The sequence below is a fragment of the Chionomys nivalis genome, chromosome 15, assembly GCF_950005125.1.
Source record: "Chionomys nivalis chromosome 15, mChiNiv1.1, whole genome shotgun sequence".
NCBI classification, from domain to species: domain Eukaryota; kingdom Metazoa; phylum Chordata; class Mammalia; order Rodentia; family Cricetidae; genus Chionomys; species Chionomys nivalis.
This window is the reverse complement of record NC_080100.1, coordinates 48,901,416-48,920,117: the sequence shown is the minus strand read 5'-3', so window position 1 is coordinate 48,920,117 and position 18,702 is coordinate 48,901,416. Positions and strand designations below refer to the sequence as shown.

Below are 18,702 nucleotides of genomic sequence, written 5' to 3'. Positions count from 1 at the left end.
ACGTTTTAGTATGAGCTGGTTTTGAGTTACTTAGCTTCCTATAAGTAGTTCACACATTCTCGCTGTAAGTAAGTCCAAGAAACTTACTTGTTCACTAGCCCAGACTTTTATGGGATTGTTATTTGGTCTGACATCAGTGCCTATCTTGGATAAATATATGTTTGTTCCTATCTCCATAGGAAAAGTATGTAATAAGTTATTACTTTTTATTATAAGAAAGAAACTGTTATTTTGGTTTTCTTATGCAGCCTACTTAACCTGCATCATAACAAACAGAATAAAAGAACATATTCCCATAATGAGAGGATGAGTACTGTGTGAGAGGAGTTTCTTCTCTGATATAATAGAAGGTAAATTAAAACATCCGTGAAATCTGTTGGAGAGATTATATACATAGCAAAATTGAAAAATGTAACAAAATTAAGGAAGTCTAGTTTTGAGCAAGCATTTGAAGAAAGTAACACATATTGAAAATGTAAACTAATATAATGTTTTATGAAAATAACTATACCAACAATAAAAGTCAAATTAAAATAATATTCTGGAAAAGTGTTTATGAAAAAATGATATGGTTCAGTAAAGAAACTTCATGATCTCTGAACTCCATTGTAAGATAAAGATTTTTCAGCATGTCAGATTGATACTGCAATTTTATTACTATGCTCAGCACTGAGTAATCTGAAAATTACTTCACCTTCCTGTGTCAATTTCCTTATCAGTAGAGAGTGCTTCCCTATGTTCAGTGCTTTGTGAAAATTGGGTCAGATTTTAACAGAAAATACTCATCTGTCTACAGCTTTAGTCTGACCAGGAAAAACATGGCTGCCTGGAGCTGTCAATCTTCCACGGGGTGTCACAAACCTTGGTTCTTTCCAAACTTTTCTAGGGAAATAACTTCCAGTAGCTCTGAGAACTTCGAATTATTTATTCCCTCCTAGTTCCGGAGAACACAAAAACCTCTAGGTTTTTAGAAATATTGTTTCCTTCAAAAATTTTATGTTCATTTGGTATTTCACTTGTAGTATAACTTTTTATTTTACTAAAATATGGTTACTCTAATTTAAAGAATTAACCCCCCACTCAGTTCCACTGTGGCAAATTAGCACTATTTGTTTAGGAGCTTTGTCTAGTGCAAAGCACATATATAATACAACAACATAAGCTATGAGTCAAATCCTAATTCTGCTAACTATATCCTCTGAAGCCAGACAAGTTAACTAGGATAGCGTTGACTCTACGCAGGGAAAGGTGTAGAGCGAGGCTTAGCAGAGCATGAGTGCCTGCTGACTATGCATGCCTAGTCACACAACCAACACTTCCCTCTCCCTTGTTTGTAGTTGTTGTCAACCCCATTCTGCCAGCCTCACCCCAGCAACTCAATAAATACCTCTAACTGTGCTTTTCTTAGTTGCTGGTTGGTAATTTGAGCTTTCTGTTGCATCATATTGGCAATTCGTTGATTGACTTGCTTTTCCTTCTTGAGCTCATTTCCATAAAATCTGGACCCCTACAGAGAAAATGAAGCAGAAGAGAACTGTCAGAAGGAAAGGCCACTGCAGTGACTTCGTGGCCAAGAGGGTGACACTGGAGTCACACTGCCATCTGAAAGCAACTTCACCCTTGTGGGTCAGTTTCCTTATCTGCAAAGAGGGCTTCCCTAGCATGCACGAGGCCCTAGATTCACCACCATCATCATGTGTGCATGTGCACACACACATACACACCCCAAAACCATATCATTTTTGTGAGAAAATACTACAAAGAAGAAATTTGAGTTAAGATTTGGATTCAAAACGAAAACAATAAAAAAAAAGTCATTTGTGGAGGGCCCATGGGGCATATCCAAGCTCTGCCAGCTAGTTCCTCGGTTATCTCCCTCACGGGTCTCCTTCATAACGTTAGCAGGAAGTTATTAAAGAGCACAGTGTAAGCCACTGAACCATCTGTTATTCCACTGCAGAACACAGTGGCGATCACTTGATCAGGATACAGGCATTAAGTTAGTTCTACACATGGCTCTCATGAAAAATGCTGCTACCGAGACTTAAACACAGTCTAGCACGAACATACACTGCCATTCCTATACATATGCACTTATGAGGGTATTTCTGAGTCTATGGTAATGCATGCTTAGCCCTTAAAGTAACTGACTGAACCATGACTCTGTTACTGCATATGAAGGCTCCTACTTCCCCATATCTCTACCGACACTCTTGATTATATTATTTATTGTTGTAATATGAGCTGAGGGGCGGCTTCCCACCGCCACCCGGCCGCCCGCATGGCTAGCTTATGCCCCGAAATAATTACACGGAAACTGTATTCTTTTAATCACTGCCTGGCCCATTAGCTCCAGCCTCTTATTGGCTAGCTCCTACATATTGATCTAACCCATTTCTAATATTCTGTGTAGTACCACGAGCTGGCTTACCAGGAAAGATCTTAACCTGCGTCTGTCTGGAGTGGGAGAATCATGGCGACTCACTCACTCGGCTTCTTTCTCCCAGCATTCTGTCTGTTTACTCCACCCACCTAAGGGCTAGCCTATAAATGGGCCAAGGCAGTTTCTTTATTAAATGAAAGTAACTCCTCCATCAATTTATTATATCTATTCTGGCCAATAATAACGTAGATGACATATTCCTGGGTTTTTTAAGTTGTATTTCCTAAGTGACTAATAATGCTGAGTATCTTTTCATGTTTGAGACATACGCACATCTTCTTCACTTAAATGCCTATTGTTGTTGGTTGATTTTTTATTTTTTGGTTCTTTGGCTCTTTGTGGGGGTGGGGGCGGGGGGACATCACCCAGCTACCAAACAAATACACACAGAGCCTTATTCTTATTTACTTGGCCTTAGCTTGCCTTGTTTCTAGTCAGCTTTTCATAACTTAAATTTTCCCATCTATCTTTTGCCTCTGAGCTTTTATCTTTCTCTATTTCCGCATACCTTTCTTTACTTCTTACTCTGTGGTTTGCTGTGTAGCTGGGTAGCTGACCCTTGGAGTCTTTCTCTCCTTTTTTGCTCCTCAAACTTCTCTTGCCCCTCCCAGATTTCTCCTTCCATTTATTCTCTCTGCCTGCCAGCGCTGCCTTTATTTTTCCTGCCTTGCTAATGGTCGTTCAGCTCTTTATTAGACCAATCATGTGTTTTAAATAGGCAAAGTAACACAGCTTCAGAGTTAAACAAATGCAACACATCTTTGCATCATTAAACAAATATTCCACATCATAAACAAATGCAACATATCTTCAAATAATATTCTACAACAGCCTATTCATATCTTCTGACCATTTTTTGATTGAGTTGTTAGTACTACACAGTTACCTCAACTTGGTGAATCAAAACATTCAGAAACACAGTCTTTTGGTGCAGTTTTGACATGATAATAAATAAGCTCATATAATATAGGAAGCGATAGAAATTGACAAAGTGGCTATGGGGAGTAATTTAGCAACTCACAAAATTTTATATATATAGTCTGTATTTTGAAGAGCAATTCCACTTCTAGATATCTCTTTTATAGTTGCCACACATAAGATTAGTAAATGTAGCCAGATGGTGGTGGAACACGCCTTTAATCCCAGCACTCAGGAGGCAGAGGTAACTGGATATCTGAGTTAAAGACTAGCCTGGTCTACAAAGTGACTTTCAGGACAGCAAGGACAACACAGAGAAACCCTGTTTGGAAAAATCATTAAAAAAAAAGATTAGTAAATGTAAGCAGAACTTTAATTCCAGCATAGGCAGACAGATTTCTGTCAATTCAAGGCCAACCTAGTTTATATAATGAGTACCAGGACAGCCAGGACTATATAGTGAGACCCTGCCTCAATATATATAAATAAATAAAGTAAAAGATTAGGAATGGCTTAGATATCAATCAGTAACAATTCTGATTAGATCAATAAACTAGATCCACATATGCAAGTATAAATCTTCATCCAATTATTAATATTCATTTACAAGAGGTAAAAAGATAAAACATGTGCATTCTTTTGCTTTTATAGGCATAAAATTTTATTGAATTTTATTTTAATTTATAACTTATATAAATTCAAAGTAGAAAGCTTTGTAACAAGCAAAACAGATTTGAAAAGCATTTATATATTTCATAACTTAATGGTATATTAAAAGATTTTAATTAATAAAAATGATAGTAAACCAAAAACTAATGATTTTCTTTTAATACTAACTAAAACATAGATACTGGGTGCTGGAGGATCAATTAGAGGTTAAGAGCACTGGCTGCTCTTCCAGAGGTTCTGAGTTCAATTCCCAGCACCCACATGGTGGCTCACAACCACTTTCAACTATAGTCCCATGGGATCCAAAGCTCTCTCCTGGTTTGCAAATGTACAAGCAAACAACAGACCCATATACATAAAGTATATAAATAAATAAATCTTTAAAAAAATAAATAACAGATACTGAAAGAAGCAAGAACATACCTTTGTGGCATCCATTATAATTTTGTTAATTTTGTCTTTATCCAGTCCTTCCATCCCTGCTTTATTATCATTTAGTCCCATCCTAAGCAGAAGATCATCTTTGTAATTATTCTTTTCCTTTGTGTTATCCATGACGTAAACAAGGCGACTTCTTCTGTATTAGCTGCAAAGGCATAGAAAATAAGCAGTGTTTTTAGGTGACCACAGAAGCTGGGCTTGATCCTCTTGATCCTCCCAGCACGGCACCACTGGGAAGGCAGGGAAGAAGGAGCAGAAGTTCAAGGGCATCTCCAGCTATACAATGAATGTGAGGCTGGTTTGGGCTATATGCAACCTCATCTGAAAAAAAAAAAAAAAAACAATAACATTTCTTGGATCTTGAAAAAGTGCTACTCAGCTGGACAGTGGTAGCACACATCTTTAACCCCAGTACTCAGGAGGCAGAGGCAGGTGGATCTCTGTGAGTTTGAGGCCAGCCTGGTCTACGAGCAAATTCCAGAACACCCAGGGCTACACAGAGAATTCTGGTCTTAAAAAACTGGAAACCAAAACCAAACCAAACCAAATCAACCAACCAAACAAAAAACCCCAAAAATAATAATAAAGAAAGAAATAAAAGAAAAAGAAAAATTACTACTCAAATTTTTGCCATTATTGTCCTAAGCTTACTATCTTTCTGGAGACAAAAGGAATGAACTTTTCCTGCATATTTCATGTCAGTCATGTTTGCTGCCCTACATACACATGCTAAATACCCATAAAAGACGGATGTTACTACTCCAAATATAAAAAGAGAAGCCTGAGTCTCAGATCACATCTGCTAACTTACATTTGTTAGACAATAGCTACACGTTTGTTAAAAACATATCCAAGTCCAAACCTCATGGGTATTTTTTTCCTATTGAATTTTTTTTCATATCCTCTCCACCCACTCAAATCTACACCCTTTCATTCTTTCTTTAAAAAAAAAAAAACAAGCAAACAAAAAATAAACCATGAACAAAAAACTAGGAAACACATACATGCACACACACACCCATACAAATGGAAACCAAAATATACGAGAGAAAGACCAATAAGACAAAAAATACCAACCACAGCAATTTAAGACAGAAAAATCTATAAAAATCCTATTGAGTTCATTTTGGGTTGCATACCTACTGCTGGGTATGGAGCCTGCCTGCCCTGATGTACAGTTAATAGTCGCAGTGAGGCTTCATTGGAGAAAAATAAATTTTCAGTTGCAAGCAACTTTCAAATACAGATAGCTTCTTGCCTTGGGTTGGGAGTTCATATCCACTTCCCCTTCTCAGCAGTTGGACCGCCTCTGCCTTGGACCTGTGCTAGCACTGTGCTTGCTGCCACAGCTCTGTGAATTACATGTGACTCTGTCCTGTTTGGAAGATACTGTTTGCTTTAAGTCAACCATCCTCTCTAGCTCTTACAGTCTTTCTGCTTCTGCTTCCACATAGTTCCCTAGGCCCTGAGGGGATGGTCTGATGAAGACATCCATCTAGGAATGAGTATTCCAAAATCTCTCACTCTCTGAATTTGTCCAGTTATAATTCTAGGTGTTTAGAATTAACCCATTGCAACAAGAAGTTGTTCCTTGGATGATGGCTGAATCAGGGACTGACTTATGGGTATAGCAGAATCTTATTAAGAGATGTTCTATTGCTATGGTTCTTTTAGAAGAGTGATTCTCAATCTTTGGATCACAAGCCCTTTGGGGGTTAAATGACCCTTTCATATGGGTCATGTAAAACTATTGGAAAACACAGATATTTAAGGCTCATAATGGTAGCAAAATTACAGTTATGAAGTAGAAACAAAAAATAATTTTATGGTTGGGGGATCACCACAATATGAGGAACTGTTTTAAAGGGCCTCATTAGGACGGTTGACAACCACTGCTTTAGAAGAATAATAGTATTAGGTTTTCCCATGGCCTTTCTAGTCTAGGGTTCTCAGCACCATAGCAGTGTCAGATATAGGCTTTATCTCATGGAATGTGCTTAAATCCAATCAGAGTGGTTGGTTACTCCTACAATGTTTGTGCCACTATTGCACCAGCACATCTTGCTGAAAGATCATTGTTGCAGATTGCAGGGTTAGCAGCTGGGTTGATAGTTACCTTTATCCTCTGGTGGCATTTAAGAGTATTTTCCAGTACCATGAATACCAGACTCTAGTTAGGCACCAGTTCTACTTCTCCATGTTCGAAGAATTATATAAGTGCTGTATCAGCAATGGGGCCTTATTATTAGTTTTTGGAGAGCAACCAATAGCTTTGGCAATAGTCTGAGATGTTTGGGAATTTCCTTGGTGCCACTTTGGCCAAAGACTCAAATAGATATAACACATTCCCGGCACTGGAGATTTTACTTGGTGTCATTAGATATCTAGTTGGGGCATTGTCTCTCCATTATTTGACAGTTCCATTTACATTTCTTTCATATATGTATATATTTAAAGGAGCTTCTATAGTGGTAGATTTCCATATAGCCCTTCAAATGGCTCAAAGTGTTAGCTATCCTTCCCCACATTCTCTCCCTCACCCCTCTCTTCTTTCCTCTCCCCATTTAGTCCTCCCACTCCAGTCTAACCACTGTCTCTTCAAAACAATATCTCCTACATCCCAATCCTTGGGAGACCCTCACTAGGTGCCTAATCTCTGTGGCTATATAGACTGTAGAACACACATGAAAGCTTAAAAAAGGTAACCACCACATATAAGACAAAATATACAATATTATCTCTTTGGGTCTGGGTTACCTCACTCAGAATGATTTTTTTCTAGTTTCATCCATTTATATGTAAATTTAATAACTTTTTAAAACATCAGTCATATAAATGCACAACATTTTGTTACCCATTTATCAGTTGATGGACAGCTAAGTTATTGTAAATTTTGGGTTTTTATGACTAGAGCAGCAATGAACAAGTATCTCTGTGGTAGGATACAGAAGTCCTTTGGGTATCTGCCCAAGAGTAGTATAGCTGGCTCTTGAAGTAGAACTATCCCCATCTTCCTGAGGAACCACCACACTGATTTCCATAGTGGCTGTACAAGTTTGCACTCCCACCAGCAATGAATAAGGGTTCTCCTTTCCCCACACCCTCACTAGCATAAGCTGTCATTTGTTTTATCGATCTTGGCCACTGGGACTGGTGTAAGATAAAATCTCAAACTAGTTTTGATTTGCATTTCTCTGATGACTTAGGATGTTGAACATTTCTTTAAGTGTTTCTCAACCATTTGTTTTCATCTTTTGAGACCTATGTTTAGTTCTGTATCCATTTTTTAAAATTGTGATATATATATGCACATATATAAGTGTGTGTATATATATACACTCATACATACACACACACACACTGAGACATATAATTGCCTAATCGATGGTGTCCTTGGTCATACAAAAGCTTTTAAGTTTTATGATGTCTCATTTATTGTTGGTATTAGTGCCTGTGCTATTAGTATCTTGTTAAGAAAGTGTTTTCCTTTGTCAATGAGTTCAACACTATTCCCCACCTCTCACATGAGAATTAGGGCCTTATGCCAAGGTCCTTAATCCATTTGGAGTCGTTTTGTTCAGGGTGACAAAGGATCTATTTGTATTCTTCTACATGCAGCCTTCTACTTTGACCAGCACCGTTTGTTGGCTGTCTTTTTTTCTAGTGTGTATTCCTGGCTTCTTTGTTTTTATAAAAAAAAATCAATCAGGTATTCATAAGTGTGTGTGGACTTAGTCTGGGTCTTCAATTCTATTGATCAAATGTCTGTTTTTGTGCTAATGCCATGATGTTTTTTTATTACTATAGCTTTGTACTGCTATTTGAGATTGGGGATGTGATTATTTCCCCCAAGTTCTTTTATTAATCTCTTATTGTTTTATTATTTTAGCTATCCTGTATTTTTTGAGCTTCTATATGAAACTAAAGATTGCTCTTTCAATTTCTGTGAAGAAACCAGAATTTTGATGGGACTGTGTTAAATCTTCAGATTGCTTTGGGTAGGATGGCCATTGTCACTATATTAATACTACCCCATGAGCATGAGAAATCTTATCTTCTGATATCTAATCTATTTCCTCAATGTCTTAAAGTTTTTATTATCCATGTCTTGCTTGGTCAGTTGCCCCAGGGTATTTTTCGAGGCTATTGTGAAAGGTATTCTTTCCCTATTTTCTCAGTCTGACAGTTGTATATAGGAAAGCTGCTGATTTTTGTGTGTTTATCAGCATGGAAGGTTCTTAACGGAGTTTTTAGGGCCCTTTATGTTAAGAGTCATATCATCTGCAAATAAAACATCGACTTCTTTGTCTATTTGTATCCCCTGGATCTCCTTCAGTTGTCTTATTGCTCTAGCTAAAATGTCAAATACTATACTGACTAGGCATGCAAAGAGTGGACAATCTTGTCATGTTCCTGACTTCAGTGCAAATGCTTCTGATTAGATTGGCGTTGGCTGTGGAACTGCTGTAAATTGCCTTTATTATGTTGAGGCCATGTCCCTTGTATCCTAGTTTCTCCAGGGCTTTTATCATAAAGCGATGATGGATTTTTGTCAAAAATCTATCTTTCTGCATCTAATGAAATGATGATGTGGTTTTTGTTTTTTACCCTATGTGGTGCATTACATTTATTGATTTATATGTCTTGATCTATCTCTGCCTCTCTGGGATTGAAGCCAAGTTGATCATAGCAGATAATATTTCTGATGTGTTTTTGGATTTGGTTTGTAAGTATTTTGTTGATAATTTTTAGACCTGTGTTCATAAGGGATATTGGTTTATAATTCTCTTTCATTGTTGGGTCTTTGTATAGCTTAGGTTTTGTGATAAGTGTCGCCTCATATCCCTTCCATTTGTATTTTGTGGAATAATTTGAGGAATATTGGTGTTAATTCTTCTTTGAAAGTTTAGTAGAATTCTGCACAGCATCCCTCTGACGCTGAGCTTTTTGGGTCAGAAGACTTTTAATTACTGCTTCTCTTTCACCAGGGGTTATGGGTCTGTTTAAATTGCTTATCTGATCTTGACTTAATTTTGGTAGGTCATATATGTCAAGAAATTCATCCATTTCGTATAGGCTTCCCAGTTTAGTGGATTACAGATTTTTAAAGTATGTCATTATTTTCTGGATTTCATCAGTGTTTGTTGTCATATCCCCCTTTCTGTCTCTAAGTATATTAATTTGAAACTTCTCTTTCCATTTGTTAGTTAATTTGATTAAGGGTTTGTCAATCTTACTGATTCTCAAAGAACCAACTTCTTCCATTGAGACTCTGCATTTTTTTTTTTTCGCTTCCATTTCATTGATTTCATCCTTAGTTTAATTATTTCTTCTCTTGGTTATTTATTTCTTCCTTTTATATCCTTTAGAGCTTTCAGAAGTGCTGCTAAGTTACTAATATTCGATCTGTCCAATTTTTTTGATGTAGACACTTAGTGCTATCGACTTGTCTCCCAGAACTGCCTTTATTGTGTCCCATAGGACAGGCTATTGTGTTTTCGTTTTCATTCAATTCTAAAAAGTTTTTAATTTCCTTCTTGATTTGTCTTGACCCATTTTTCATTCAATAGTGAGTTGCCTAGTGTCTGTTGTTGTTGAAATCCAGCTTTAATCCATGGTGGTCAGATAGGGTACAGGATGGTATTTCCATTTTCTTATATTTGTTGAGATTTGCTTTGTTTACCAGTACATAGTTTTGGAGAAAGTTCCATGAGCTTCTTAGAAGAAAGTATATTCTTTTTGTTTGTGTGAAATATTCTGTAAATATCTGCTAGGTCTGTTTGATTCATGATATTATTAACTCCAGCATTTCTCTGTTTAATTTTTGTCTGGATGAACTGTTTATTAGTGAGAGTGAGGTTTTGAAGTCACCTCACTAGGTGAGGTTCAGTATGTGATTTTAGCTGTAGTAGTGTTTTCTTTTATGAACTTTGGTGCTCTTGTTAAGCCTTGTATTTTTATCTATTGTATAGAGAACAAATATAAAATAACACCTCTCTATTATACATGCCAAGTTCAGTTGCAATTACTACCGACTATATAATACAGCTCAATTCAGGAAGCAAAAATATAGGGAAAAAAATCTATTCACACCCAGGAAATGACTACATTGCACAATGTTACACCACCTTTTAAACTAAGAAAACCCTCACAAGGTTCAGGCAGGAGGACCACTTGAGCCCAGCAACAAAGACCTGTCTGTACAAAAGCCATACTCAAGAGCTGGCGGTGCAGCTCAGTGGGTAAAATGCTTGTCATGTAACCTGACAACTGAGTGCAGTCCCCAGTTCCCACGGCGAAGGCAGAGGACCAAAAGTTGTTCTTTATCTCCACACACCCTGTGGCATGTCTCCACCAGTTTTCATATACATGCGCATACATGCGCACACACACACACACTTTCTCTCTCATACAGACACACACATACACATAATACATTTTTTAAAGTTTTATTCAAAAATATATACACACAAAACTATAAAACAACATGCACAACAAATTTAGTTATTCTTAGAATTATTCTCTCTGGTGATTTATTAAGAAGAAAAGCTACAAAAATTCAAAAATTAAAAAAAATTAAGCAAAATTAAGTGAATTATTCATCATAATTCTGCTGGTAAGTTGAAGAATTGGGATGGCATCCAAGTCTCCTTATTCAGCTCTAATGAAGCTTCCTTGCCATCACAGTTACCTCCAAAATGGGGTTCACTTATGTGGCAAACAAATGACTAGGTGGACAGCAGTCAGGTACTCACAACAATGTTGCTTTCATCTTGGGTGCTAGCAAAGAATAAAAATTTCATTATTTCAGAAAGAAGTTTTTAATACTCTGACTTCTGATGGCAGCTCCGTTGCAGGGGTAAGGTCTCGGTACACTGATGCAGGCCTACAATCCCACCACTTGGGAGGCTGAAACAGGACAATTAAAAGTGCCAGGCCAGTTGGGGTTACATAGATGGATTTTGTTTATACTCAAATTAGAATTTGTACTATAATATTAAGCATCATTACAGATAAAATAAACCAGATGAATGGATATAACTGCAACATTGAAAAGAAAAATGGCCAACATTTTTATAGCCTGAAATTACAGAATAGTTTGGTTCATCCAGAAGCCAATAAGAAACACACAGTTCTCAGTGTTCTAATTAAAGTACAACCTGCCTTACTTTTAAAACAGACACAGAAGAGATGCACGGCTCAAAGGAAAGACTTCCTGGTTCCTGTGGTTTGGTGCAGTGGTTTAAAAGCATTTTCTCTGAAAATCTTCAAATTCTTCCCAGTTTGATTCTACTGCTGACTATTCACACCACCACTTAAAAACACAAAGCGACCCCTGCGTTTTGGTGGTAATAAGGATGGAAACTGGCAATTTTTCAAAGGAATTCTAGCAAAAAGGTTTTAGGATGGGGGCTTCTTCTAAAAGGCACGCAAACAATATCATGAGTATTAGCATACTGACCAAAGGAATCTGGAATGAACATACTGGCAAGCAGGAAGAATACCCTAACCACAGGGGCAGAGAGCAGGAAAGGACAGAGGCACAGAGATAGGAAAGGAAAGGGGAGCTATAGGAGGCTCCTGTGTAGGGCTTGTTCTCATGTTCAGTATACTGTGAAGAATCAAACCCATACGGAGAAAACCTTAACTTATGTTAGACTATTATTTTTACAACTCTCAAATGCTCAAATATTTCATGTTTTCATCAACAGACTAAATATCTAGCACAAAATTTTAGACTGTAATTATTCTTTTTACCTTCTAATTTAAAACACAATGAAGATTATTCTAAATTTAAGTCTTCAAATTAACAAATAATTGATAATTATTAATAATCATACATGACTGATTTTAAAATTCCATTTTCATTTTTACTTATTGTAAATTATATTTTAAATTTTAAAGAATATTATAAGTCACAACCCCAAGATATTAGCAGATTACTATTTTTCCATGTTTCTCTCAAACTATTTTACACACTTATAAATAGAACCATATGCCCACAGTTTTTATATAATGGGGATGAAAACACGGATGCAACACTGTGAATGCAAAACACTTGGCATTCTGAGTTCATTTTTTAAATCTTTGTAACTGACACAAATAACGATGCCCTGGAGTTTCTAAACTAAGAGTATGCATCAAAAGAAAACTCAAGTTTTCACCACAGGCGGAAGCCTGCTTTTGGGGGACTGCTGTGGTTTAAATGAGAATGGCCCACATGGGCTGATATATTTGAATGTCAGGCTCTCAAGTGTTTGACTGTTTAGGAAGAATTAGGTTGTGTGACCTTTCTGAAGGGTGTGTGTCACTGGGGATGGGTTTTGAGGTTTTAAAAGCTTCTATCAGGCCCAGTCTCTCTCGCTCTCTTTCTCTATCTCCCCCTCTCTCTGTCTGCAGCTTGCAGCTCCAGCGGTGCCATGCCTGTCTCCTGCCATGCTTCTCAACATGACCACTGACTAACCTTGCCATGCTTCTCACCACGATGATTATTGACTTAACCCTCGGAAACTGAATGCAAGCTCCCAATTAAATGCTGTTTTCTTGCTATGCAGCCTAAACAGCCCTTTACTTGTGGCAGGTGGGATTACAAATGTGCAGCACCCTACACGTGATTCACACACTTTCTGATTGCCCTTAGCCTATTCATTCGTCTGTCCCAGTGAGGAGGAATGGGATAGACACCTGCTAAAATATCCATCCACTCTACCTACTTACCCCTACTGAGATACAACTGACACCATCTTCCCTTCCATCTCACCCTAATGCAAGCCATGCTGTCCTTCAATTTAGGATCCTCCTTCCCGAGTGCTGAGATTACAGATGTGTCCCCGAGTCGAGGAAATCTATATTCCTTAATATACAATGAGAAATACTCTGAAGCACATCAAATAAAGTGTCAATTCAAAATAAACTCCCAAACCTAGCTCATGCATTTCTATTTTGCTAAGGAGCTGCATGCTTTGCAAAGGTTTCTGGGCTCTGTAACAATGAAAATGTTTAACTCAGAAGTAAACTCAGGAGAATTTAAAACTATGAAAAGTTAAAGCTATAGTATATATGTGTGTGTGTGTGTGTGTGTGTGCATGTTTGTGTGTACAGATGTATATGCATGAGCACGCAGAGGCAAAGACTACCTCAGGTGTCTTTCCTCAGGCACCACCCACCTTTGTGTGGACGTGGTTGTGTATGTAGAGGTCTGAGAACCATCTCTCCTCAGGCACCTTCCAACATTTGCTTAGGAAGGACTTCTGGCTGGCCTAAATGTCAGCCAAGTAGGTAAGACTCACTGGCCACCAAGCTTCCAGGAATTTCATCTCATTATCACTGGATTACAGGAACAGATCACTGTGCTTGGCTGTTCACACAGGTTCTGGGATATGAATTTGGGTTCTTGTGTTTGTTAAGGAAACATTTTACCGACTGAGCCATCTCCAAGCCTTATCTACCTTTCTTTTGAGACCAGGTCTCTCAATGGCCTGGAACTCACCAAGTAGAAAAGGGTGGCTAGCTAGGGATCTCCAGGGATTTCCAGTTTTCACTCTCCACTGTTAGTATTAAAAGTGTGTGATGCTGGCTATTTTGTTTTTAAACATTGATTCTTAGGATCAAACTCAATTTACTGACTGAGCTCTCTCTCCAGTCAGTAAATTTGTATTTTACATTAGTTCACTGTTTCTGATTGTTGACTGTAGGCAGGAAGAGAGAGGCTGACAAGTTCTTGGCTACTAGATCATGGCAGCAAAAATATCTGTTCACCTGGGTGGCGGAGGCAGATACTTGTCATTTCAGCACTTGGGAGGCAGAGGCAGGTGGACCTCTGAGATCAAGGCCAGCTTGGTCTACAGAGTAGGTTCTAGGATAGTCAGAGCTACTGTACAGGGAGACCCTGCTTAGAAACACACAAACATACACACACACAACACACACACACACTATATAGATAGATAATAAAATAATTAAATTAAAATAATAAAATCTGTCCATAAAAAAGAAATGCTGAGTGGACACATTCTATTTTATTTGAGATATATAGTAAGGTACACAAATTTTATGGGATGTGTACGTATGTCCTTAGGCAAGGATAAAAAAGGTTCTCCTATAGTACCTTTTCTCATACTGTGTTGCTACAATATTTAATTTTACAACCTGTAAAATTACTATTCAAACATAAAATTACAAATAAAGACTGGATCATGGGACAGGGTCATGTTGTTAATGAGAAACTGAGTTGTTAGGTTACACTCCATGTTATTGGAAGAAAAAAGTCTACTAAATTCAAGACCTTATTACACAAACTTATTTTCCTGTCTCTTTCGCCATTCCCTCTTGCAGAGAGCTCTTAAGCTACTTTCAGTCTAACCTTGACATTGATTTTGGTTCTCTACTGTTCATTTCTAAGTTGTCCTGTATTGCTATCAGCATATGGCAGAGGTGTCAAACGCAGTAACAACGTGACACTTTTCGAATGAAGTCATAGACACAGCTCCTGAGGGTCCTCTGGTCTCACTAAAGTGGAGCTCTCCTTTAACTTCACGCAAGTTCTACACTAACAGCAGAGAACAGACAGCTCTTAGTGACTGCCCTTTCTTTTTTTAATTATTATTTTTTATTCCCTCGTACATTATATCTGATTGCAGTTTCCCTTCCCCCACTTCCAGGGGGTTTCCACGGCACTACATTCTGCCTACCCCCATGACCTTCATTCCTTTTAGCCTTCAAATTCCCTAGAAATGTGTGGACAGAGCCAGTGAGATGGTTCAGGGGGTAAAAGTACTTGCATACTAGCCTGATGATTTGAGTTTGACCCCTGAATGCCACCGTGGAAGGAGAAGTGACTTTCAAAACTTGTCCTCTGCCTATCACTGCTCATTTGTAATCCATGTCAGCATTTTCTCTGGGGACAAATTGTATGCAATGCTGTACGGTAGGAATAAGCACCCATGTCAACCATTTTCCCCAACTACTTCCAAGTACAGCTCTCTCAGAAAGTCACTCTCACAAAAATCAACACAGAAGAAGTCCAAAATAGATAGAAAGTCACCTTAAAGATGAAAGCAACTAGTCAGGCTGTGGTGGTGCAAGCTTTACCCCAGCACTTGGAAGGCAGAGGCAGGTGGATCTCTGTGAATTCAAGGTCAGCCTTGTCCACAGAGAAACCCTGTCTCAAAAAAAAAAAATGATTAAAGCAACATGCCAAGGACTGGTGGCATGCTCCTATAATCCCAACACCTGGGAGACCGAGCAGAGACAAGGCAGGTTCAAAGCGAGCCTGGGCTACACAGTAAGACCCTCAAAACCAAAAAAGTTTGATTGTTTTTGTAAACAATATAAACAGTTCAGAGCAAGAGAATAACACATGGCAATATAAGCATATAATGATGATTATGATGACGATGATAATAACAATACTAATAATAGATGTTAATAAGGAATCCATCAATCTAAATGGATTGTGGATGGTTAGATAAAGAAAAAGCAAGCAAGTTAAATATTGGAAATGTTAATTTAAAATGTCCATCTCTGTAAGTATCTCAGTACTACTAACTATTTAGTATCATAATTTATCTTAGGAAATAGAAATATGACACTGATATTTGGGGTAAAGGTATGTTCACTAGATTGAGGACAAGCAGTCTTAGGTTTTCATTGCTGTGAAGAGACACCAGGACCACACAACTCTTATAAAGAAAAATTTAATTGGGGCTGGCTTAGCGTTTCAAAGGTTCAGTTCATTATCATGATGGGGAGAATGGAGGGATACAGGCAGATGTGGTCCTGGGGCAGAGAGTGCTACATCTTTCAGGCAACAGGAAGTCGACTAAGACACTGGGAAATATCCTGAGCATAGGAAACCTCAAAACCCACCTCTACAGCAACACTCCCTTCAGTGAGGCCACACCCACTCCAACAAAGCCACACTTCCTAATAGTGCCACTCCCTATGAGATGGGGGGCAATTATATTCAAACTACCACACAAGGCTAGGAGTCATCAAAGGGCTTGGGAAACTGGAAAAGGGATTCAGGGCTCTTGGAATACTGAAGCAGGGACCAGGATTGAAATGAGAATTTAGAAGAGACATGGGGATGGGGATGTAGCTCCATATTATAGTATCTGCCTTGTACACACAAAGCTCTGAGTTCCATCCCCAGTACAAAACACAACAATAAATAACAAAACAATAAATACCACCCAATAGGTATGTTTTTCTTCTCTAGTCATTTAAACAGCATGACAGGTTATAGAAGTTAGTTACTTAGTAATTCTCATATCTTCCTATTATAATTTTCCCACCAATACTGTCACTGACATGTACAGGAGCACCAAAAGAGAGGAAATAGTAACGGATAATATACAATAACCATAAACTACAGCATGCATGGGAAAAGGAATGATGAGAAAGAAATATCAGCATAAGCAAAAAGAAATTCTGCAGCTGTTTGGCTGTGGGATTATTTTCATGCAAAGATTAGAGACCATAAATTGATCAAACATCAATTTTAAAACGCTACTTTCAATCAGATAAATTTTATGTTCTGCATTTGCTGTTCTAGTTACTGGAAAAGTTTGTTTATCACTTAAAAACCTTTATAAGTCCTTTAAAGTTCATTATAGATTACTAAACCAGGGTTGCTTAAGCTGACTATGAACCTCCCTATATGTTAAGATCAAAGTCTAACTGGAAATCTTTAAGTTTGAAAGACATACATGCCAAATGAAGAAAAATAATCTTTTTGTGTATCAATACAAAAGATAAGATACACATGTAATCGATTACTTAATATGCCTATACTTACTTTTTATGTGTTTGTATATAACTTTTGTGAGTATATTTACAAAAGTATTTTATTCTTTGCAATGTTATCAATACTAAAGATAAGTTACATGCAAGTTTCTTGAAAGTCCTTTATATTTCTGAAACTACAATTTCCATCATTAGAAATGTAGGTGGAGCTGGGCAGTGGTGGTGTGCGTTTTTTAATCCCAGCACTCAGGGAGGCAGAGACAGTGAGCTCAAAGCCAGTCTGCCCTACAGAATGAGTTCCAGGACAGTCAGAGATACACAGAGAAACCCTGTCTCAAAAAAAAAAAAAAAAAAAAAAAAGTAGGTAGATGTGATGTGGGATTCCCTTTTGTATGCTGTGAATATGTTTTATTGCCACTGGTTAATATAGAAGCTGCTTTCAGCCAATGGCTTAACAGAGTAAAGCTAGGCTGGAAATCCAAACAGAGATGTAAAGAGAGTAGGTGGAGACAGAGAGACTCCGTGTAGCTGCCAGAGGAGAAAGATGCCCATGTATCAGTACTGATAAACCATGGGCCTCATGGTAAAATATAAAATAATAGAAATGGGTTAATTTAAGATATAAGAATTAGCTAGAAAGGACCCCAAGCTATTGGCCAAGCAGTATTGTAATTAATACAGTTTCTATGTGATTATTTCAAATCTGGGTGGCTAGGAAACAAATGAGCAGTTTCTGCCAACAGATTGGTGCCCAATGTGGGGCTCAAACCCACAACCCTGAGATTAAGAGTCTCATGCTCTACTGACTGAATTCCCAAATATAGTTTATAAACGTTTGTTTTCATTTAAAGGGGGAAATGACATAAAGATAAATACTTTGCATTGGTATGGATCTTGGTTTATTAATACAAATTTAAGGTTAATTTTGTCATATGTATAGTTCTGTTCTTGATTAAAGCATTATGTCTGTTCAGCTCATTTAAAAATGTATAATTAAGAAATACAGGTTAATAGATAGTCATCTATACTAATCAAGTTTGTAGTCATGTTTGGTTTTCTAGATGTATAGAGATATATTTCAGATGGATAGTTATTCTTCAAACCTTTCAAAAACTAACTGATGGAGGAGGGTCATCTTTTTATCTGTTGCTTTCATTGGTTAATTAATAAAGAAACTGCCTAGGCCCATTTGATAGGCCAACCCTTAGGTGGGTGGAGTAAACAGAACAAAATGCTGGGAGAAAGAAGCCGAGTCAGTCAGTCGCCATGATTCTCTCACTCCAGACAGATGCAGGTTAAGATCTTTCCTGGTAAGCCAGCTCGTTGTGCTACACAAAATATTAGAAATGGGTTAATCAAAGATGTGAAAATTAGCCAGTAAGAGGCTAAAACTAATGGGCCAGGCAGTGTTTAAAAAAATATAATTTCTGTGTAATTATTTCAGGAAAAGCTAGCTGGGTGGTGGGACGCAGCCCCGCCACTCT

The 18,702-nt window shown here is 37.7% G+C and overlaps 1 protein-coding gene across 1 annotated transcript in view; it reads right to left on the bottom strand.

The window, feature by feature from the left end:
- Nucleotides 1-18,702, bottom strand: part of Polk (DNA polymerase kappa) — a 59,538-nt gene that overhangs the window by 32,667 nt on the left and 8,169 nt on the right. Inside the window, exons 2-3 of the mRNA XM_057790120.1 lie at nucleotides 4,454-4,616; nucleotides 1,388-1,507 (exon numbers count right to left, since the gene is read on the bottom strand). Coding sequence (XP_057646103.1) covers nucleotides 1,388-1,507; nucleotides 4,454-4,585 — 252 coding nt within the window. The 5' untranslated portion in view covers nucleotides 4,586-4,616. The remainder of the gene's footprint in view (nucleotides 1-1,387; nucleotides 1,508-4,453; nucleotides 4,617-18,702) is intronic.